This window comes from Salminus brasiliensis, chromosome 3 (genome assembly GCF_030463535.1).
Source record: "Salminus brasiliensis chromosome 3, fSalBra1.hap2, whole genome shotgun sequence".
Classification (NCBI taxonomy): domain Eukaryota; kingdom Metazoa; phylum Chordata; class Actinopteri; order Characiformes; family Bryconidae; genus Salminus; species Salminus brasiliensis.
The window spans coordinates 36,599,943-36,624,144 of record NC_132880.1 but is presented as its reverse complement, the minus strand read 5'-3'; the positions used below and the strand labels follow the sequence as shown (position 1 = coordinate 36,624,144).

The 24,202-nt window shown below is 40.3% G+C and overlaps 1 protein-coding gene across 1 annotated transcript in view; it reads right to left on the bottom strand.

Annotated features, from left to right (window-relative positions):
• nhsl3 (NHS like 3) overlaps nt 1–24,202 on the bottom strand; it is a 53,416-nt gene that overhangs the window by 5,752 nt on the left and 23,462 nt on the right. The window contains exons 3-6 of the mRNA XM_072676029.1: nt 1,162–1,317; nt 1,020–1,060; nt 784–931; nt 67–174 (exon numbers count right to left, since the gene is read on the bottom strand). Coding sequence (XP_072532130.1) covers nt 67–174; nt 784–931; nt 1,020–1,060; nt 1,162–1,317 — 453 coding nt within the window. The remainder of the gene's footprint in view (nt 1–66; nt 175–783; nt 932–1,019; nt 1,061–1,161; nt 1,318–24,202) is intronic.

Here is a 24,202-nt window from a genome sequence, read left to right as displayed (position 1 = left end):
TTGATTAATGAAATAATATACTGTTTCTTACAATGGCCAATTAATACAAGCAAATAAATGACCTACATAGCTCTCTCTGAACCTGCTGTGGGATGCCCATAATGGTTGTTCTTCTGGTTCTTTTTCTGGTCTTGTCCAGCCTCTTCACAGTGTTCAAGGGCTTAAATGTTGAACCTAGGAAAATTAAGAATAAAAGAAGTTTGAGGAGCTGGGAGAGTTAGGTGTATTCTACATAATGCTTTAAAGATACACATATAAGTGGGATTCTTGAATATGAAATAATAAAAATGGATATTTTTTATTCATAGATAATATAAATAAATATTTACACTGGAAAACCACTACTCTGGACAGTTCTAACTATTCACACTTGATCCGGCTCATTGATTGACTCTCAAGCTCTTTATGTGCTGGATCAGATGTGAACCTGCGATGGATGAAATGGCTTTCAGCAGAAAATACTCCAAGCAGACCGAAATGTCTGCTTCTAAATTCATGGGAAAAAACAGACCAGACTGCTAGGGAAATTATCCTTAACTTGACTAGTTCATTTGGGGTGTAAGTAAATATCAGTGCACTTGAGTTTTGCAATATTATGTTTTGCAATACTGTATTAATTGTCAAAACAATATATATATATATATATATTTACATGTAAAGATTGGTGGCAGACAGTGATTTATTTTGTACTCTACACTGAATTGTAACCCCTGACTCATGATACGTATCACATCGCCAGGCTCTTGCCAATTCACAGCCCTTCTGTGTATCAATATGCTGTACCTTGACGTGTAAGCACAGGACGTGAGGACACTGCAGGTCTACTGGACACTGATGTGATGTGTGACGAGTGGTCAGCTGTGTTGTCGAAATCCAAACGTCCATCGCTTTCCTGGCAACTGGCATCTTTTTCCTGCGGAGTATCTGTGGACTGCACAGGGAGCAATCCGGAGAAGACATATGAAGTCACTTATTTATAGGTAAAATACCATAATATTCTTCATTCAAGAGGAACTTACAACAGTCTGGTCGTCCTTAAGGTCCATTCCATTGTTGTGCTCTGTATTAGGAATATGGAAGAAGATGGACAGCACTGCGTTAAAATGGGTACAATGTCAGAAATGGTTGTTTGGGAACAGTTCATGTATGGATGATGCTCACCCTCCTGTTGTAGAATCTTAAGTCCTTCTTGGGCTTCAGTGTGCAGGTCTTCCAGGTACTTTGGCCTGCTGCCCTCAATGAACACATTCTCCTGGTAGTGTTGAGAGGCTGTGTAATGCACTGTCAGCTTCTTCTGCTCATCTTGCTTTTGGCCAACTAGAGAAAGAGAGAGTGGCTGTTGTTTTATGGCGATTTAATTATTTATATATTTATTCATATAATAAATTCAGAAACAAACAAGATTAAGTAGATGTATGAATTGCTCACTCTGCAAAACACACAACCCTACAGCATATTTGATCACAGTAAGTACTAAGTCATGGCATACCTGCTTTCCAAGCAGGCAGTATAAGATCATTACAGTATTAGCGCACGTGAGACTTTGGCCTCAAACCCTATAGGCAGCTCTAATCTAATTTAGCGCCTCGAAAAAGAATCTCTTGTTTAACAGTTCCTTCTAAATCAAATAAAGGTGAGATACATGGTGAGGGCCCCTGAAATTCGAATCTAAACGTATGCAAAATCTACAGTATCATATCCACATTGTTCTAAATTAGCAGATTATCTGAACATAATTAAATATACTGTGTAGACTATGATGTTCTGTGATGGTCAAAATGCTACTTTTCCTTAGTTTCGAAGATTGGAACCTGCTAATGCTGGCAGTCAGACAGGCACTTGACAGATTGTGGATAAGATCTCAGCAGCAGTATGTTAGAGGCCCTGACACTCACACCAAATAATCTCTCTAGCTGCCTTGACCTTTAATGCCATCCAATACCAGATTACCCTTTACCTCGCCTTCTCTCTATTCAACGTACTGTAACACGTGGCTAACCTAGGGCTGCAATTTTAAATGTTCACATATACTTATATATGTTAATAATGATGTGAATTGGATAAGAATATCGTATAGTTATATTAGAGATGAGAATAGGCTTCATACTTTATATAGAGGTTAAAGCAGAAAGTAACTACTAACACTTACACATACATTATTGCTGATTAACCCCTTAACGTAGCTAGGCTTATTCCACATTAAGGCGTATTACTTAGTAATTACAGGGACTTCTGTACAAACTGGTTGGGCTATTCTTTGGTAACAGACTTTTGTAATAACACTTTCGGTCCGCCAGCGGGCCACAGGCTGCTTAATACTAATTAGTATTATTAATACTAATAATATAGCAATACTAATAATATTTACCATGATTTTCAAATTGGCTTTGGCATAAAACTGTGATTAAACATAAATGCAAGAACCCTATGTGTATATATCCTTTATCCACTAAATGTCCAAATGTTTGTGGACATCCCTTTAAACGAATGCATGCATCAATTTGAAGTTAATATATAACCATTGCTGGCACAGATGTGCACATGCACACACACAGCTTGTCTAGTCCCTGGAGAGAAGTACTGCCAATAGGACTCTCTGGAGCACTCTGGAGCTCTATTGGCATCATGGTTCATGCCAGGCATGGGCTAGATCCTTTTATTAATATTTTTAGGGATAAGATGCTGTTGTTGCTGAATGCAATCACATCCTAATTGCAATCTAGTAAAAAGCCTTCCCTGGACAGTAGAGACAGTTACTCAAACAAAAGCCAGATAAACTCTTTAACACACTTGATTTTAGGGGAAACAATGGAAAAGCAAGCGTCTCAATACTTCTGCCTATATAGAACATATATCTAAGGCAGTGCAGCAGTCTGTCAGTGCTATCAGCTACTCTATGTCACTGTGTCTGTGTTTAACCTGGAGACCTGAGGTGAATCTCCTGTTTATGGGTGGTCCAGCCACCCCAGTAGTTGTTGTGATGCAGCACATGTTCATCTCTTTCAGGTAACAGCCTGGCAGACAGATACACCGTTCAGCATGTGGTAGGGTAAATCCTGGATTGGCTAAGGCCCGTGAAACATTACACCCCAGGTAGCAGATAGGCTGGATTGGCCAGATAAATCCCCCAGCTTGTAATACACCTTGTTTTGGACAAATTCAGGAAGTGAGGCAGATGTTTTCTTTAGGCCTAACTTTGAAACTTTGAAAGACACATTAAAATAGTTGTGCCATATCTAGTGCAAATCATTTGCAGTTTACATGTCACTGCATTCTGACTTCACTGTAATGAGACAGCCAGTGGCCCCTGAGCTGTTGAAGTCAAAGGGTGTTATGTCTGATTAGCACTAAGGCTGACTGTTAGCTGGACAATGGGGGAGAAACACGACACTTGAGGGTGACCTTTAGTTGCCTTTGGACACTGTCTGAGAAACAGTAAGAAGCTTCATACAGGCCCCCCTATCAGCTTCCTAATGTCCTCCTGAGAGCCTTAAAGTCTTGCGAAGGACATTAGGATGCCAACTTGATGAAAGGTTTTTGCCTAGAGAGGGACCTTCCCCTAACAGAAACCCCCTCAGCTCTTTATTAGCGCTTCAAACCCTCTACATGGTTTCACCTTTTAAGTGTCTGGATTAGCGGGTACCCAGTGGGGGTGTCAGTGACCTGGCTATTGGGGATTGTGATTGTGATGTAGAGTTATGATGTTAATGTAAGGAACATGGGCAGGTACACTTTACAATATGATGTGGTATGTAACTGACCCAAAGCTAAAGCTATCCATTATATGATTATTAGATCGGAACTTCTCATATATTCTACACAAAAAGAGACACTATTCAGTATTTAGGTTTTCTAATACAATAAATCTACCAGCATTAAGGAAGCAGTATGAAATGAAAAGGTGGATGGTGGGAGCAAAGAAATGGGCCTTACTTCTGTATGTTTTACCTCAGACACTCCTCTTCCTCATCCCTGTCTGATCATAACTTAAAAACTTAAGGTCAGAGTCGACCACGGCTAAGTCTTTCAAAGTCGTCTTATAAACAGCAGGGTGCAGCCTGATCGCAGACATATGGAGGACGTCTCTTCCTCTCTTTTTCTCTCCAACACCATCAATAAGACATCAAATCACAAAATGAATTACCATCAGATTCTGATGTCAAAATGCTAATTTCTGAATAATCTTTTTGACAGGGAAGGTTAAAAAAAGGCTTTCAGCTTTTCCAAGAAATGCTGTCCCCTTAAGCTAACATCCCACAGCTCAGCACCTGCTTCTCGATTTCTTATTCAGATGTCTACAGCCTACACATACTTTATTCATAGACTGTGTAACCAACAGAGTTAGTAACTTGTAGACTGTCTTACAAAACTGTTCATTCAATAGAAAACGGATAATTAGGTGTACTGTAGGTTTACTATGATGCTACAGTGTTAAGGGGGTAAGGGGTAGCTCTGAAGTTTACAAATAATACACAAATAAAAGCTAATTGAAACACCTTGATTCTTAATTATTTGTCCATTTTCCATCTATGAAACAAACAAAAAAAGACCTTAACATTCTTAAAAATGCATTCTTTCTTCTCTGGTTAGTCTCTGGCAGGGCTCTTTGGAATAATCCCATGAGACCTATTTAATATTCAATTTTTCAAGTCAATATTTGTCTTTAAAGCTGTATATTCAAGCCAAAAATCTATAAGGCACCTCTAATTTTTAATTTTGTCTTAAACCCCAGTTTTCTACTCACCCTTCTTCTTGAAGATTGACAGCAGAGATCGGACATTTTTACTCAGAAAAACCACCATGCCTGCCTTCAGATAAAATCCCAGGAAGAGCTCATTGCAGTAAAAGCCAGAGTGAGTTTGAAAAAGGCTGAAGGTTCGCCTAACACAGTAAGAGTTGCAGTCCCGGCATCACTGTAAGCTGAAGGAGCTGCAGAAAGGATGTTGTGAGGTAGCCACGTCGCGGCAGACTGATAAAGGATAAGCCAAGTGAACACAATGAGATCTACTGTGTGCGGCGTCAATCCCAGCTGCTTTACTCTGCCACCCTCGCCCTCCCTCCTTCCTCTTCAACTCTCCCTCCTTTTGTCACATGTAACCGTCTCCGGACCCCTGGTCCATTGAGTGCTTGACTGGTTTTCCCCCTCTTGGAGCTGATCACTCCAACTGAATCTAGGAGAGGTTACTACTTCACAAATCTAACCCTCCCCCATACACACGTCCCATTCTTAGATTAGGACTACGTAGAGGTGAACCTGTTTACTGAAGTCACTGGTAAACTTTAGGTTAATTAAAGGCAACTTTGTACCCCATATGCGTAGCTACTGATCTATACAGTCATGTAGAAATTAGGACACCTCATAAAAACCTTTTTTTTTTTTCACTGTCCAGAAAATAATTTCCAAATGAAACAAATGCCAGCATGATCAGGCAAACCTTAGTCTTGCACACCTCCAATAAAATCAAACTTGTGCTGTCTCTTTCTGATGGTAGATGCCCATTGGTCCCGTGATGATATTTAAAGGATTGTCTGCTCTTGGGTTTCTATAACTACCTGAGTAAATTTAACTACCATGACATTAATACCACAGTGATGCTGTTATCTGTTTGCTTTTTTCAAGCAGAGTCATACACTACATGTCCAAATGTTTGAGGACACCCCTTCAGCTATTTAAAGTTGCTCCCATTGCTGACAGAGATGGGCAAATACACACACACACAGCTTGTAAAGTCAAGTCCCTTTTGAGAGATATTGTCAATAAAATAGGAACATATAAATATAGCCCCAGCATTAAGCAGTGGAGCAGTGGAACTCAGTGTTGGAATAATGGTGCTCCATCCAATTCTTCTGGCATGAGTAAGGGAGTTGGGGATGAGGTGGGTGGTTTTTATCCAACATTCTGACTTTAGTAATATTCATTTGGCTAAATGCAATGAAATCCTTACAGCAATGACCCAAAAAAAGAACAAAAAAAAAAGGACGGAATAAACTCCTTTTTAATTGCCTTTATTTTAAAAGAAACAAATGAGCAGGTGTCCCAATTCTTTTGTCCATGTAGTGTAGCTTGCTTTAGCTAAGTCAGCTGCGATCAAATCAATGCTAGTGTTAAATTACTTCACCAATCTGAAAAGAAAAAAAAAAACAATGACAATCCCAGAAGAGGGGATTGCATGTGGTGCCATTTGGTTGCTGTTTAGTATAGCAAACCACTCCAGTAATTACATCCCTGAGAAACAGTCATTTATATCAGTGTTTAAGACTTAAAGCACGATTTAGCACCAGCTTTGGCTTTCACACGTGATAAATCAGTCCAGCTGCACCATTAGTCTTCATAGTAGCACAGGTTTCAGGAATCATTTCACTGCCGTTTTTTTTCAGGTCCTACATGTTCCTTTAGCCGCCAGCTTGTGTAAAATGTGCCAACGATGAACCTCTGCAGGGGGTACACAGATGCAGACTGCCTGCTCTAGCCTGACAGGTGACACACTCTTAAACTCTTTATCCTCCCTCCTACCGCCTGCCTCACTGGACAGACCCTGCTATTGGCACTGGAGCAAGAACTCAAGTGGAGTTGGCTTAGAAAAGGAGGCACCATTTCAAAGGGACATACAAAGGGAGCCATTTTGGCCGGCTGTAGTGCCAACTCTTAGTTTGTCCACTGGGTTAATCCTTTTGGCCTTCATGTTGTTCTGTATCTTTCCCTGCCTCTTTTCTTATACTGTATGTGCGAGTTCCCTTTGGAATTTAAAGGCGAGGCATTCCAAAAAGCAGACTGGAAGTGCACACCTCCTGTTGCTCCCTCGTGGAAGTCCCATTAATATTTATCAGGAAATCCTAAAGACACCATCTGGCACACGGCGAGGGGTGAGGGGCATGCTTATGAGACCAGCCGACGGACCCCAAGTTTCTATACCCAGCCAACTCCACACACCAGCTCTTTTGTCCAGACATACAAATCAAGTTTGCAGGAAACAAACAACACATGGTGGCCATTTTTTTTGCTTAATTAGCCTGGCGTATTGCTTAAACTTGGCTGACATGTCATCACTGATCTCAGCAAGCTGACGGCAAGAAACCTAATTTTGTAGTTTTGTGTGACCTTTAGGTAAGAGAGTAGTGGCTTTCTTAGTACACTTTAGAAATGATCTAATAATGACTCCTGCAAGGTGAACTGTCTGCTGAGTTTAAGGCATTCACTTGAATCTGAGTCTTAAGATGCTGTAATGTGTTCATCCTGAGGTTATACTGTTTGGATCATTAGCAGTTCCTTTTTAATTAGGACAAGATGCCCATACCACCATGTTTCACAGAAGGCTCAACAGAACTGTTACTTTTATATTTTCCTGTATGTCATCTGTCCATAAGACCTTGTCTACACAGACTTCAAAATACTTTATCTGTCAAACTATAAACTTTTGATTTGTTGAGGTGCACCAGTGGTCATTTTGACCTATTCTTTTCTTTAAGGTGGTCAAGACAACCACATCTACTATTGGTGTTGAACACAGAGGAAAATTGGCCTTCATGCAGTGAACACAAACATACACACACTAGTAAGCAAACACACCCACTGATATAGTGAGCACACATGTCCAGAGTGATGGGCAGCCATTACAATGTCACCCATGAGGCAGAGAGGGTGAAGGGCCTTCCTCAAGGGCCCAAGAGTGGCAGTTTCCCAAACATCATCGTTTCATGTTACATCTAGTATTCTGGAGTTCAGAAATAATACATCAAATACTGCATTAATGCATCACTGTATGACTGACTTGTTTTAGTAATGAAAGTCTTGGCCATTTATTCAGTTTAAATAACATTGACACCACCTTACATTGAGTAGGTCCTCCTTGTGCCGGCACAACAGATCTGACCCCTCGAGGCATGGACTCCACAAGACCTCTGAAAGCGTCCTGTGGCATTAGGCACCAAAAATGTTAGCAGAAAAAAGGATAAAGGTGCACGTATTCGTCACTGTACAGTGTGGACTGTACAGCGAAATGTGTCCTCTGCATTTAACCCATCTGGTAGTGAACACACACTCACACACACACACGTGTTAGGGGCAGTGAGTACACACACACACCCAGAGCGGTGGGCAGCCAACTCCAGCACCCGGGGAGCAGAGAGGGTAAAGGGCCTTGCTCAAGGGCCCAACAGTGGCAGCTTGCCGAGCCCGGGAATCGAACCCACAACCCTGTTATCGATATCCCGGCGCTCTAACCGCTGAGCCACCACTGCCCAGAAGGTCCTATAGGTCCTGTAAGTTGTGAGGTGGGGCCTCTATAGATTGTGTCAATGAAACTTTGGTGCCCATGACCCTGTTGCCGGGTCACGGATTGCCTTTAGTTGGACCACTTTTGGTAGGTAATGACCACTGCATACTGAAGACCCCAGAAGACCTCCTTATACTTCTTTAAAGCTTTATTTAGAGTTCAACAAACCTTACTTTACACCGTACTTTTGTGTTGCTGTAATACATGCTTTCCCTCTGGGATTAAAAAGCTATCTATCTATCTCTATCTCTGTATCTGTAACATGGCACTGATGATATAGTTTTTATTAATAAAACCGCTGCAATATGGCATGTTTCTAAAGTCCACCAGGTGGTACCTCAGTGCATGCTTTCAACTTCTTCTTTCTGTGTCCTTATTTATGAAAGTGTCCTCCTGTATTTTTCTAAAGATGAGATGATGACATAATTTGGGTGGCGGCCTTTGATCCTTATAATTAGCTCCCGTTGGGCAGATCAGTTCATTCTAAGAAAGTACACTATATGTCCAAATGTTTTTGGACACCCCTTTTAACACTCCATAACACTCCATACACACTCACATAAGTTAAACAGTGTTGTGTTTTATTGTCATAAGGGTGCTAAAACAGCATTTTACTTACAATTTAGGTTAGTCAGTGACTATATAGCAGTTAATACACTGAAGGGTTAGCGTGGATGCATGCATTTTTTAAAGACTCTGGCCACAGTATAGACGGGCAGCCGCTAATAAACTTGGTAGCCAGTGAGTAATGGTAATTACTGTACATGCATTTCAGTAGACGTGGAAGGAATGATCGGCTGTATATCAGTATAGACTGATTTATAGCCCAAATATGCGATCAGTGATCTGAGAGCTGATCCTGGGAACTGGTTTTGAGAGACCACATTTGACATTTCATCTTAAGAGACAATGAACACAACATTATATAAGGTATCCAGCCCTGCCCACTATAGGTATCAGCCATCGGCCGATTGTACTGAAAGACGATGGGCAGTCAGTATCGGCCCAAAAACACTGATCAGTCCATTCTACATATCTTATCGTATCATATCTTTCTGGAATTTTTATGGTTATAAAAATGATAGCTGATTGTTACTTCCACTTATGAGTTGTTTTTCTAAAGGCAAGAGCAGAGAGAATAGTTGTTCACTGGGGAGAAAAACTAGTACTGACAACACCCATGATACACTCAGAAAAGCACACTGTGACATAATTTATAACGATTATGAAAATGCTACACCCAACCCAGAGGGCTGTGATGTTAACACATGTAAGGCATCAGTTTGTTGTCATAATCAGTTTCGACTGGGAGATTTATCTTGCAAGTGTGGTTGGTAGCAGAGTATTGGATCATGCTCCCTAAAACCTCATTCTCAGTCTCTGGTCTGCACACTGTCTCCTCAGCAGTACAGTTCTTTGCTCTGTTCCACTCAAAATCTCACATCTACAACAGAAAGCAAGCACATCTAATGAAGTACACAAGGTCTGCTGATGTCCTACTGGTCCTACTGGTTGGAACAGCACTGCTGGCTGTGAGTTGGTGGGATAGAGGAACATCTGTTAGTGATGAAAAGCAGCCAGATGAGCTCTGACTTGGAGCTTATGTAGTGGGTCTCCACCCACACACGACCCCTAATTGGAAAATCCCCAACCATAAGTGCCTCATGTTTGCTCATGGTGTGTATCACCTTCCATCTTTAGTGGACTGTCTCAGTATGTGTGGGTGGGTGAGTGGTTGTGTACAGATGTGCTTGAGTAAAAGCCTGACATACAAGAACAGAGAATTTTGGAATAATTAGTGAAAAGTCAAATGTTTCCTGTTAGCCCAGACAAGTCTGGTGCCAGAGCTAGAAGGCTAATGTAGCCAACAGATAATCATGAAAACCGCATAACTGAAGATTCAGCACACTTTAGCACCACTGCACAGCAGTACAACCTCATCCGCAGAATTTATCTCATTACCCAGCCAAAATGCTCATGTGGGGCTCACATGGGTGGAACATGGGCTAAGTGGGTTGCAGGAAGACAGACTGGTTTGTACATACTGGGACCAAATTGGAATTTTTAAATTTGCCCTATTGTTACTGCCCGCCTCACATCTAGGCCCCATGTGCTGTGTACAACCCAGATTGGGCCCAAGCCCAACCCCTCCTGGTCCCATCACGAACCCTGGTGGAATTCCATATGTGGAACCAACATCAAAGCAGAGGACAAAACTTTTAGTTGGGCAACCCAAACAGGCCCTACATGGACATAGCTGGGTAGTTCAGTGAGAATGCACACCCAAAGCAACACGCAGCCACCTCAGTACTTAGGGAACAATTGAGGGTTAGAGGCCTTGCTCAAGCTCACCTCGGCCTGGGGATTGGAGCAGCAACCTTCCATCCACGACTCTGCTTCTCTTACCTTTAGGCCACGGCTGCCCCTTCTCTAACCTTTAGGCCATGGCTGCCCCTTCTCTAACCATTAAGCCATGGTTGCTCCCATGATAGTAACATGATTTGATTCCAAGTAATTATAAATAATTTCTATTGACAAGCCAAGAGAAATGGTCCACATATGGTCCTAAATTGTCACACATGCATCAAATTGCAGCAATTTAGTCTCAAATAGACTAAAGAGTCTTGGAGTTGTACTGTAGGACATTCTCATTAAAGTTTTAAACAATATGGGACAGACAGCAATAGAGAGCTAATGTGCCATGGATGATCACAGAATAGTTTCAGTTGTCAAGTCATGCAAGGAGTGCCACAAGAGAGCACTGTGCATGTGCCAAGTAAGGCATAAATGTTCCACATTGTGCATGTTACCTTTCCCTGTACACTAACAACTGCAGAATGCTTATTCATTTGCTATTAAACTTTGATCATTGTTCTGCCAGTCTGCACCTTCCCAAAAGTTAGTTGCTGTCAAATCCAGGTGTTGTTTATACCACTGACAACGCCAGCTGCTTTTTGCAATATGTAATCATATCATGACAAATGGACATTGTCCAAAATAGAAATGGTCCAAATGTTACATTAAGTACAATTATGAAATAACAATTTTGGAAGGAGGAACATGCCTGGCAGCCCATGAATTCCAATCTCTATCTTCAATGTTCATGACAAAGGTTCTGTTCATTTATTTCTTTCAGTCCTGAACTTTTCTATGTAGAATTTGCAAGCTGTGTGTGTTCGGTTGTATTAGAGCATTTTCATTGCAACATTTGTTTTCTTGTGTAATGTGAAACTATAAGTAAAGATAAGTAACAGTTACGTCTCAGGTCTATAGGAGGAGACAGAATGAATATGTCACGGCAGCTTTCCAAGAGAGAGTGAAGCATCTTTGACCGACTCCTCTCTCCTTCATTTCCCTCCAGCAATACTGCGCCGTCATCATACTTATTTTAGTTCACTCTGGAGCTAGCGCACAAGCACCTCCAGCCATTATCAGCATGAACCAGAGCTAGGGGTTTATTGTTTCACTGAACAACATGTCACCCAATGTCTTTTTAAAAACTAAAAAAAGCATAATCAAAAAATAATAATCTTCTCCTCCTGCACAAACCCTCAAAAGCCTGAAAGCTCATCAATAGTAGCTAATAATAACTGATCTGGAGGTGTTTCCTGGTGCATCATGTCACAATGAAATTTCAGGGACGCTTTCTTTCAGGCACTGAATCAGTTGTTTGTCCTCCCCTCCAGACTTCTGAAGTAAATTGACATCAAATATAGCAAAGGCGTACTTTGCCTTTTGCAGTTTCGGTGATTAGCACTGGGAACTGCCACTGTTGTTGCCAAGCAGGTGGGTCAAAGTCAAACATTTTAGCAACTGGTGATTCTCAAGGACATTTTCTGCCTACTCAGGTTTCTCATATATATATATATATATATATATATATATATATATACAATCACTTGCATTTCATGAACATAACACCTTGCCAACTGTGAAGCATGGGGGTGGATAGGGTTGTACTGCTGCCAGTGGCATTGACAGTATTGCACAGGAGGAAACAATAATGAATTCCATAAAAAAAACAGCAAATCCTGGAAGCAAATGCCAAAACAACCATTTAAAGGCTGAAGCTAAAAAGAGAATGGCTTATCCATCCCCTGTTTTAAACATTATAGACAAATTGTGAATAGATCTTACATAAGCTATCATTGCAAGACGACCCAAGAATATCTCAGAACTAGAGGGATAAGAGGAAAAGATTGCAACTGCAGGAACTGAAAGACTCTTAGCTGCTACAAGAGTTCTGACTCTGTAAGATCCCAAACATTTAAACAGGCCACACGCATTGCCTAGGACAATATCGTAAGTGTTGTTTTAACGATGTGCGAGCAGACATTACTGAGTATGTCACTCACTTTGTGGAAAAACCACTCAAAACCACGCCTCAAGAGTTCACATATTCACTGAGCCCGTTATCCTGATAGGATAGACTACTGCGCATTCAGTGCACTAGCATAGCCTACAAGTTCACCGCAACACAAGCTGCAAACCATGTCAAAAATCGGTTGCAATTAAAGACAGCTTGACAACGAATTTATTTCACCATCTGTGAATCTGTGCTGAATATGAAGACATATTGAAAACAGCCAAGGACCTGTTGTACCATAATCTGTGACTGTCGAATTCTGTGAGCTCAGTGGGTAGTTTCTGAGATTTCTACTTGTGTGCAGTCACATATTCTGACAGAGACAGACATTATCAGATTATGTGACTGCACTGTTTCTTCTAGAAATGTAGAGGGCTGACAAAATGTGCCGCCGTCAGACAGTATGACCCCTGACCTCTGTAAACAGTGCAATCATATAATTTACAGTTTAGGTGAAATAGATCTTGAATTTATTTCGGATGTTAAAACATACATAAAGTAAAATGCTAAAACTTAAAACCTTTGAAAATGACAATAAATAACATGGAATCTAAATGTAATGTAATTTAAAATCTGCTTCAGTTTTAAGTAAATTAATAAGCAGAACAAGCTAGCACAATGCAAGACTTTTACAAACACATTATGAAGGATGAAAAGTATTGGCTAATTGTTGTATCGGCAGAATACAAAAAATATAGAGATATTATTAGAAAAATATTAAGATATATTTGTTGTCAATATCGCACACCCCAAGCACAGAGTACATGTGCATTGGGATTTCTTGAAAATTTTGTGTTTTATGTTTGATTAGCTAAAGAGGCTGTGTTTACTACCTCCACATTAATAAGCTATACCATCAGCATCAGCATACCCACAAGCTGCATCTCATTCTTTGTCTTTCCTGTCTAAGACTATATGAGAAAGAGACCAACATTTATATTCAAGCAATCAACATTCAGCCACTGACCATGTGTTTCTCCTTCAGGGTGATCGTGCTAATTTAAGCACTAGAAAAGATGTTTGTTTTGGAGGAAAGTATGCGGCAGGGAGGAACAAAACGTGCATTATACTCGCTATTTGGTGATTACATTATGCTTCAGTGTGCCAATGTTTCTGAATGTTTGATTGCATGTCAAAGAGAATATTCCAAGACTAACAGAAGACTAGAAACACACACACACAAATCCAACCGAATCGTGGAGTAAACTCAAACTCTCTATTTATATTTAGAGTATAATTTGCACGGACACAAAACCCCTCAATACAAAACCCACACAGCCAACCACATTTCACATTTTTTCCTTCCTCTCATTGTACCCGCCATTTCTTAAAGTGACCCTTAACCTCTGTGTGGCAGAGGACATATTCAACGTTTTGCTTACTGAAAGTGGCCTGATACCACTAGCATGTACTCTCTCCCGGCACAGTGACTGCACTTGCTTGCAGTGCTGTCTCTCTCTCTCGCTCTCTCTCTGTCCCTGGGGTCACTAATTAGCTTTAACATCTGCAGGCAGCGAGCAGGCTGCACCAGACAACAGGTCAGCACAGGACACAATGCTGAACCATTAGGCCATATGAAGGCTTGCTTCTCTTTAAGTGGCCTTGGCTCTGTATATCATCACTGCCAACATTTGGATATATGTCTGTAATCTGCTGTTAGTCTTGGAACATCAAGTTTTGTCTTTGACATAAAAAAAATTGAACATTGAAGCATAATATACACATAGATTAGTTAGTGTGCTATTTGCATTCCCAGTGTATTCTTTTTCAAGCTGGCTGGACCAGAACACAGGTCACCATAGGCCACAATGTTGTACTATTAAGCCATATGAAGATTTTCTTTTTTTCTCTGTATGTCCTACTGTAATCTTTCCACAAGGCCAATCAGAATGATGATAAAATGGTGACAGAGTTTGATAAGCCAATTTATCCAGCTTGGCCAATAATTATCACATGCACCATTTATTGTGGACTTTGTAAACATCATTCAAGTGGAATAAAATCTCATTAGGATAAGATAATAAGATAAACAACAACGAAAGTCAAGATAACATCTGGACGGACAAGAAGACTCTGAGAGATATGCTAATATGCTGGTAAGAGAGGGAAATCAAACCCCTTTTTGACAGCAGGTTCAATTTCCTACCCATATTTAGCTGAGCCAATTACCCCACCCATTCACTTGGACTCCCCTTTCACTTGCAATGCTTCCAACAGGAGGGTGAGGAGAAGCACATGCCTCCTCCAATACATGTGAAGTCAGCCAACGTCTCTTTTCAAACAACTGCCAATGCAGCATCACTGGGCTGCCAAAACACTTGGAAGAAAGCATCAGATCTCTGATACATCAGCTAACAGACACCTGTGCTGGCCAGCATCACAATAGGAGTGTACCTATTGTGTTCCATCTACCCAGCTAGAGATAGCATGGCTAATTGTGCGAATTGTATGAATGAAAATCTTCATATGGCTAAATAGTACAACATTGTGTTCTGGTCCAGCCTGTTTAAAAAAGACAGATGTTCGGGTATGAATTGATGTCACATTCTCGCTGGAACGCATTCCCTTTAGTCTGACTCAGTAGCAAAATATTTTGCAGCATGAATGCATTTATTAGGGAAAACCACCAAACTGAATGTTGTTGAATGAAACAAGCGATTATCTGCTCAATTTAATGACAGTTGGACTTAACAGCAATCCAAATGACCAAAGAACCAATGGTCCATGGACACGGATGTGTAGCCAGAGACGTCCAGCTGACTGAGCCTCAAATCACACCTGTTTAGAGGATAAAGCCTCATATCTGAGAACACAGTGGAGTCGAGTGAATGGTCTTAGGAGTTTTCAACGGTTTTCAGGCACATTTAGTGGACTGGCTCATCCAGGTTTGCGGGTTGGGTTTTTTTTCTCATCTGTTTTTAGAGCATGACTTCCCCACTCAGTGAGCTCCCACACATCTCGGTGCCTGGATTCCAGGTGTTTCTTCGAATTGCAGCAATCCCGTTTCTCTTCTCTTCCGTAAAAGGAGGGCTCGTTTCATGTTTTTGTGTTAGCTGCATTCACACTGAATGCTAACGCTGCCACTCAGTCTGACGGTTTGCCATTTAGTGACCTGCCCGGTCATGTGCACACCCTCTATTGTGCTAATGGCAAAGCAGCATGACCCTGGATTCGAACTTCAGATCATCGGGCCATGGTATCTTAGTCTACTAAACCATTCAGAGCCCTGGAAATCGCAAGAGGCCAGATTTTGATAGGCCCAATAGATTTCAAATGCGCCATTTTTATGTGGACAGGATTGTGAAATGTCTTACGCACTTTATACTAATAAAAATTTCACCCTATTTCATGTATGTATGTCAAACACCTGACTGTCAACATTTCATGATATACTGTAGATTGTAGATAAAAAGGTTAAACACCCAACATAATTTTTATGCATCTTTTAGATCATTTACATTTAAGGCATTTAGCACTTTTACAAAAGTGCTTTGCTATTTACCCAAGAACAACCTCAGCTAGTTTGAATAGACTAATAATTCAAAGATACGTTTGAATTATAAGTTTAGATTCTACTAAACACAAATCAGCAAGGAGACCACTCTGCTATTCGCCCAAGTAATCTCGGAAGAGGTGGGTCTTCAGTCAGCGAGCGGCTCTGCCGTCCGGACACCCAGGGGAAGCTCGTTCCACCACTTTGGTGCCAGGACAGAAAAAAGCCTGGACGCTTGTCTTCTGTGGATTTTGAGGGATGGCGGGTCGAGCAGAGCCGTATTTGAAGCTCAAAGGGCTCTTGGCTCTTGGTGCGGAATGATCAGTCACTTCTTCTGTTCAGTCTGTGGGAATATCTACACACTACAGTCATGCATCATTGTGTGATACTAGATCCTTGTCATAATTCATGCTAATTCATGCAGGCTTTTAAAAACAAACTTACAAATCTTTATAAAGTTTGTCGCATGGAGCTCCCTTAGCTTGGCCCTGCTCAGTGGGGATGCTGTCCAGTTCTAAACATTTTAAGACTCAATGAAAGTGAAAATAGGGAGAGAGAAAGATTACAAAAATATAAATAATATTGGAATTTGCTCCACTGTGGTTGATTGTTTGTCCCAGAAAGCATAAGGCTTCTATAATTCAAGGAAAGCTTTTAATTCGGGGATAATTACACACTCATAAACACCAAAGCAGCCTATTGTGGACAGACTAGGATGGAAATCCAGAGAAGGAAGCTCAAAGGCTTTTTTTCTTCTCTTTTGGTGCGTGTCTTTACCCTTGCACACTAGCAGGCTGCATTTCCTGGCATGCTCTTCTATCAGTGTTATGTAAATTTTGGTCAAGGTCTGTTTTTAAATAAGCAGCCAGCAAGTGGTTTTCTTCCTGAATTCCACCCCAAAGACACATATAACTCATTAAACTTCATTAAAACCGAACAGTGATGAAGAACAGACAGCTATTTTGTCTTGACAAAAAATGAGAACTGTTGGTACATTCTTTCCCCAAGGCCTGTTAAAGCCTATTTAACCTCTGACTGTTAGCAGAGGGGAAGAAAAGCTTGGCTGGCCTAGTTTAAGACAAAAAAATTACACAAAGTACCAATGTGGAACATTCACAGACATGATAACACTGTTTTCTCAGACAAATGTGGAAAGACCCTTTAATCACAAGGTCAACTGTTATCTAAGGGGACAAACTTTTGAATCAACACATCATTGTTTTACTGTTACGTGCTACCGGTTAGTGTTTCAGACTGTGTGGCTGAATGAGAAGCTTTAGTATAAGTGATGGGTGTGAACTACTCCCAGAGCTAAGGTATAAGTACATTCTCAACACAAGGCCTGATGCTGCTTCTTCTATGTGTTGCTGCTTTTTTGTCCCAGGCCTCCTTATCACCACTATTTTGCTCACTAGTGAACAGCACTACATCCATAATTCTTGCAGTTTTACTAGTGTAAAGTCATTTTCAGAACATATTAACAATGTAGAATAACAACGCCTGCCTGTGAAACGAACTTGCTATAACAACATTCTCCTCCCAGCGACCATGAAGTACAAATGATCCTCAAGGGTTTTTTAAACTGAGTTTATGACTTTGCTATTCGTTATGTTGTCAGTGTTAGGTAGAAATAAGCTGTAAATGATTAGCTTTGTTCATCATATGATAAACAACAGTAATCAGTAAACATTACACTATATGGGCAAAAGTACTGGAACACCAGCTCATTCATTGTTGAGAATCAAAGGAATTTAAAGAATAAGTGTTTGTTCTGCTTTTGTTGAGTAACTGCCGCTACTGATTTTGGAGAATTGCTGTGAGGATTTGATTATATTCAATGACAAGAGCGTTAGTGAGGTCAGGATGTTGGATGATCCCCACCTCATCCCAAAAGTAGTAGATGGAGCACCATAATTCCAGAGAACACAGTTCCAATTTATAGTCTTCTAGCCCATGCCTGACATTAGGCATGGTGCTAGGTTAAAAGCAGCCGACCAGCTACAATCTCTTCAGCTAGCTAACCCCAATGGTTTACTACGGTAGTTTATAGTAAGAATGGTTGTTGTATAGTTAACCATGATTCTATTATGAACTACTGTGGCATCTTATGATAACTTTGTGTATAGAGTGATTCTGCCATGCTTTTACTATGGTAGTTCATAGTAACTATGACTACTGTGAATCTAAATTGATCTACTGTGGTATTTTATGGTAACTATGATATTATTGTTTTAAATAATCCCTTAAACAGTATAATTAAAAAAAATGATAGGTTAATGCACCAGAGTAGAGCTCATGCTGCATTCCCTTTTTGTAATTCTGGAGTAAAGTAAGAAGGTTTCTTAATAGGCTTGTAAAATTGCATCAGGGCATTTTTTGCTCACATCCAAAGTCACATGCTTATTATTTAGACATGCATAATAAATGCATTTAATGGCATATTTAATTGTTCATAAATGAGAATTTATAATTTCATTTCTAGCAGAGATGAGCATGAGCTTGTGTAAAAGTGTTCATTCAGAACAGACCTGTTTAGAGCAGCTTGCACCACCTAATGAAACATTCTTCCAGTTTCTTGACTGTTTTCATGTCTACATGGGGAAGCTAAGAAAATTCAATGTAAGCAAAGAAGTTAATGAGAAACAGAAATCATCTTTTTTTTTTAACTCCATGCATCTGGTGTATGAACATGTTTATATGTTTATCTCCTGCTTGCTTTTACAAGTTTACCATAGAGATGACATTTGTTCAAGCACGTGATGTGACATATACAGCACTGTTTAACACGACTGATCTTCACTAGACTTCACTAGACTTCACTAGACTTCACTTCACTAGACTGATCTTCACTTGGACGAATAGTTCTATGGTCGCCTTATTGTATTGTGTTTAGTAATGTCTAAGCTTGGAGGTATCTTTTGTATTAGTCTATTCTAACTAGCTGAGGTTTTCTTGGGTAAATAGCAAAGCACTTTGTAAGTCGCTCTGGATAAGAGCGTCTGCTAAATGCCGTAAATGTAAATGTAAATGTAGACAGATGCAGTGACCCTAATGAAACTGAACAGGCTTTTTCGCTGCCCCGGTTTAATGTAATGAAGCAAAGTCAAATGGCAGGAATTTGCATGTGTGCATACAATATTTCTAAACCCACCGTAATCACATTGGCTTTCCCCCTGTGAAATCCCATTTGCCATGGTAAATGAGCAAAGCCTTCATCATTCCCTCTTTAAGTGTTTCCGCTTCACTTTTCCATTTGTAACGCAATAACCTCTGGCAGTTCTGCTCTTTCGCATGTGTGGAAAGTGGTTGTTTCAACTGAAGAACATCAAAAGATCTAATTTCAGAACAGTTCATGTAGCTTCTTTCTGATAATGAGTGACAGTGGTTAATATATATCGCCATAATGACGGGCACTGGTTAATAATTACTGATAATGAGTGGCACAGGTTAATAGAGGCTGCAAGAAAGGAAGGAAGCTAGCAGACTGCTAAATAAACCATATTACTGTACTGTTCTTAGACTGAATGATAAACCAAGGCTAATGTACCAGAAGTGCTTTTAGTCATGTTCATTTGTATCACACCGTGTTTTTAGTCCAAAGGAATTAAAATACACAAAATAAGTCAGAAATTGATACAAATACAAAATGCTTTCAGAAACAGAATTTACTCTTTACTGCAGCATCCACTTATTTTATATAATTTTATTGAGTATTTGTTGATACTCCAGTTATAAGAAAACACATTGCTACACAAACTAGACCTTGTGACTGTTACTTTGTCTTTTCTGATGTCTACATAAGAGGCCCTCAAAAGAGGCCCACAAAACCCGGCAAAGCAAAACCCAGTAAAGCAAGCTGGTGCTGGGCGAGTGCTAGGCCAAAAGCTAACCCAGCCAACCGGCTACTATCTTCAGCCATCTAACTTCACAGAACCCTGAAAGGACTCTAAGAGGACAGCAAAACTATCCAGTAAAACCTGGAAACAATTACAGCAATGTTCTTGTTACAGTGCTAAAAACATTGCTAAGCTAGACTGTGCTATGTGGCTTTGAGGCATTGCTGTAATGTGAGCCCTCCAATCAAAATGAAAGAGAGGAAATCAATGTGTTTTAGCATCTAGGAGTGCATCAGAGTCATGTTATTCTATACCACACATAACCTGCCTACATATATCTTATGACTGGACACAGTCTTGTCATAGCTGTTTAACGTTCTTGTACATCCTGTTATTCTGTCATATGTGCCTTATTATTTCTGAACCAGCTAGCTTGGTTATGTTGATACAGCCCAATGCTGGATCGGGCCAAATTAATGCTGCTTGGCTGGGGAGTCATTATTTGATCACATGTTAGTCAATGTGACAACCTCATCACACTGACATTCGCAGGTATGCAAGTCTTGAGCTGGCGATGAGGAGCAAACTGCAAACCGCAGCACACTGTCCTACTTCATTAAGAGCACAGGCATCCGAAAGCTACACTATATGTCCAAATGTTTGTGGACACCCCTTCTAATGAATGCATTTAGCTACTTTACGCTGCACCCATTGCTAACACATACATGCAGATGCTCACAGACAGCTTGTCTAGTCCCTGTGGAGAAGTACTGCCAATAGAATAGGACTCTCTGGAGCAGATGAGCATGAAGCCCACTGCATGAATTCTGCTCTCCTACAGAAAATTATGAAGAAGAATGTCCTCCTGTTATTTTTAATAAAATAAATGTGCAAAAATATTGGAGTTGGGAATGGGCAAATACTTTTTCACAGCGCTGCAGCACTAAATCAGAATGTTCTCTATGCATGTATTGCAGGAGGTCGGCCACAGAGCTAGGATTAAATTTCCAGATTAAATCTGTTCTGTGTGGTGAAGTGCTGATCAGTGGACTGGAATGTAAAAGAAGGAAACTCTGTCGCATCAGTGAGCCCTCCCAGTGCAAGCTGGTATGAACAATGCAGGAACAATCTCCTACACTCTTAATGTCCTAACTCAATTTGGGCCTAATGCAGGAAGTGGCTGCACTGGGCTCCATTACAACCAGACACCGAGTGCTTTGTATCAGAAAGCTCTTCCTTTAACTCAGCACTTACCCTCAGAGCTGTAAGCAGGACGTTCTGATGATTTATGAGGGTTTGAGCTATTTTATGTTCAGGTAGACAGTAGAGCTGGAATTTTACAATATCAGTCCAAAAACATGTTCTACAAACATTTACTTCTAGGAGTTTGGGATTCCTTTAAGTATGCATGTTGACTCTGTATTTGCAACTGTTTAGTGTGTTAAACCTTCATCTTTGGTCATTATGAAAGCCCAAACCCCAAAAGGCCCTTCAAAAATACAGTTACAAAAAGAATAAAGATATAAAGTAAGAAGCCATAACGCTTCTTTTACAGTACATTCTGCTCAAATATATACCAGCTCCTACTGTTTTGCACCTACTGCACAGCTTGGAACTTGTTGAATAAGACCACTTCTTCAACAAATGTGTGGTCTGTTAAAGAAATGCTTAATCTACAGCCCAACAAGTTCTTTCAGGGTTTTGTCTCAATCCAGGCGCAGATAATGATAATACACAAGAACACAAAGTAAAAAAATATTGCAGTTATATCTGGAAAAAAAGTTCCCTGAAAGATATTCTTGTATTGAATGTGTTTAGGTCAAGGCCAGCCTTGTTAAGCCCACAAGATAGGGATAACGTGTCAGGACACACAGCTTTCTCTATGGGCCCTAACAACCGCTGTTTATGGCACAACTTTGGAGCTTGTCAGGACTGTGTGAACACATCCAGTGGCAAAAACAAGGGCACCATTTCATCCTGAGCCATCCACTCCCTCAGGCTGCCATGAAAGACCTGGCTGTCTGTAGCAGAACACACAGAAGGCCAGCTGAGAATGACTCACATAAAGAGAAAGGGGGCTGGCGAAAGGGGGGAGCGAAGAGGTGAGAGCATAGGTGGCCTGAGGGAACTTCATAAGTTCTTAATTTTTGTTAACATACAGTTCATGTACTGCTCATGAGAAGCGTCTTTGTTGGGTCTTAAATGCAGTGCATCCAGTTGTTTGAAGGAATAAATCTCATGGTCAGATTATGATCAGGTTGTTACATATTAGCCTTCTTGGTTTGAACTGCTTGACTTGTCTTGTTAAAGTATAACTCTATAGACAGTCTGATGGTCTTTAGAGTTCTCTGACAAATTGAAGTAAGACAGATGGAGGAATTAGTATTCGTTTATTACAAAAGAGAAGTTAGTCTAGTCCTAAAGTTTTACTTTCAATGGAGAATCACCAGTCAGAATACTCTGTAGTGTGTGTTTGACTAGGCCAAGACTAGGCTTAATTCATGTCTAGGAAACCGGCCCTATATGTACAAAAGTATCCAGACACTCATTTTAATGAGTGAGTTCAGCTACTTTACAGTGCACCCATTACTGGCACAGGTGTTTACTTGCATATCTACTGTAGTTCAAATCGCCAAAGCAAAGCATTAGCAACATAACAACAGACTCTTGAGCAGCCATGCATGAGTCTAAATTCAGTATGGTAAATGCCACCTGGTAGATAGAGGGGTATAAAGCCCTGCAGCACTGGGCTGTGGAGCAGTGGAACTGACTTCTGTAGAGTGTGGGAGTTCCAGCCAATATCTCTGGGATAAGTTTAAGTGGCAAGTTTAATCTGTAACTAATCAATAGCACTAATGCTCTCCAAAATCTAGTGTAAGGCCTCTGAGGAAGAGCAGAGGCTGTTTCTGTAAATTAGCATTGATATCAAAGGGAAATCTGGAGGAGCTTGGGGTAGATATCAAGATTATAAGTACAAACCAAAGAAACAAAAGCAACAGACAACCCAAACCAAACCAGAATGAAAAGTAGGAGCTAAAAGTTTAACTAACCAAGAAAAGGGTTCATTTATTTACAAAACAAGGGCCAAGGTGGAGCTTTGGGACCATCTCCTCAAGATGTGGCTGAAGTGTTTCATTGAATTCAAGGGGTTTCTCAGAAATACTGGATTAGCCATTTAAGAATTACATATAGTTCCTCCATTTTCACAGGCGCTAAATAAATTTTACAAACAAACATCATTATTATTATAAGAATAATTTTGTCATACTTGGAAATCCTTTGTGGCCAATGACTGCCTGAAGTCTGAGTTTTCCTGCCATCGGTTTTGTTGTCATTACATTTAAAAAATATGCTCTGTTGGGCTGAGGTCAGGTGATTGACTCAGCCTTTATGAAACTTGTTATTACCTTATTTGGCCTTAAGAAGCTTCTGGGCTGCTTTAGATGCTTTAGGTTTTGGGTCATATTCCATCTGTACAGTGCACCACCCCCAGCACCACAGTAGCTTTTACCAAACCTGAGCCAAAGGTATATCAGGTATATATAAAGGTATGTCAAGGATTTTATTTCCACCAAGGAACAAATTCTACCTTCATTAACTCTAACTGTCTTTCATGACCTTCCAGTTTTGGTGTTGTTGAGCTTGACAGCGCATTCCTTTATTTTATAAAACATAATAAATTATTGATGTTGCCTCTTCTACAGCTTCTGCTGTCTCTCTGATTGTTTTTTTTTTTTTTTTTTTAGTTTAATTATAGGCTTCTTCACTTGAACCCACACCTATTTGGACCACATATTGAGAATTTCCACGAGCAGCTACCAATTGCAAATCCAATGTTTGTAATCAGCTGCAGACCTTTTATGAATTAATAAAGGAACAAGCCACACCTGTCCATCGAGCTTATAAGTCAAATGTCTAATCATGTCTGTGGAAATGAAGGAACTGTGTTAAATGGCTATAATTCCAAAACAGTTAATCATTTCTGTTGAATCCATAGAAAAGTCTACAATTCAATCAGATGTTAATTATATCCTTTCAAATCCACTGTGGTGGTGTACAGAGATAAAATGACAAATATTATGTCTTTGTCCAAATGCTTATGGACCTGACTGTATATGTATTTACACATAGTAGTCAAATGTGTCTTCAGTTAGATTCAAATCCCATCAATATATGGGACATAAAATGAAAAATCATTGCTGCCTGTGTCACTGCTTGTTATTTTTTCTTGCCT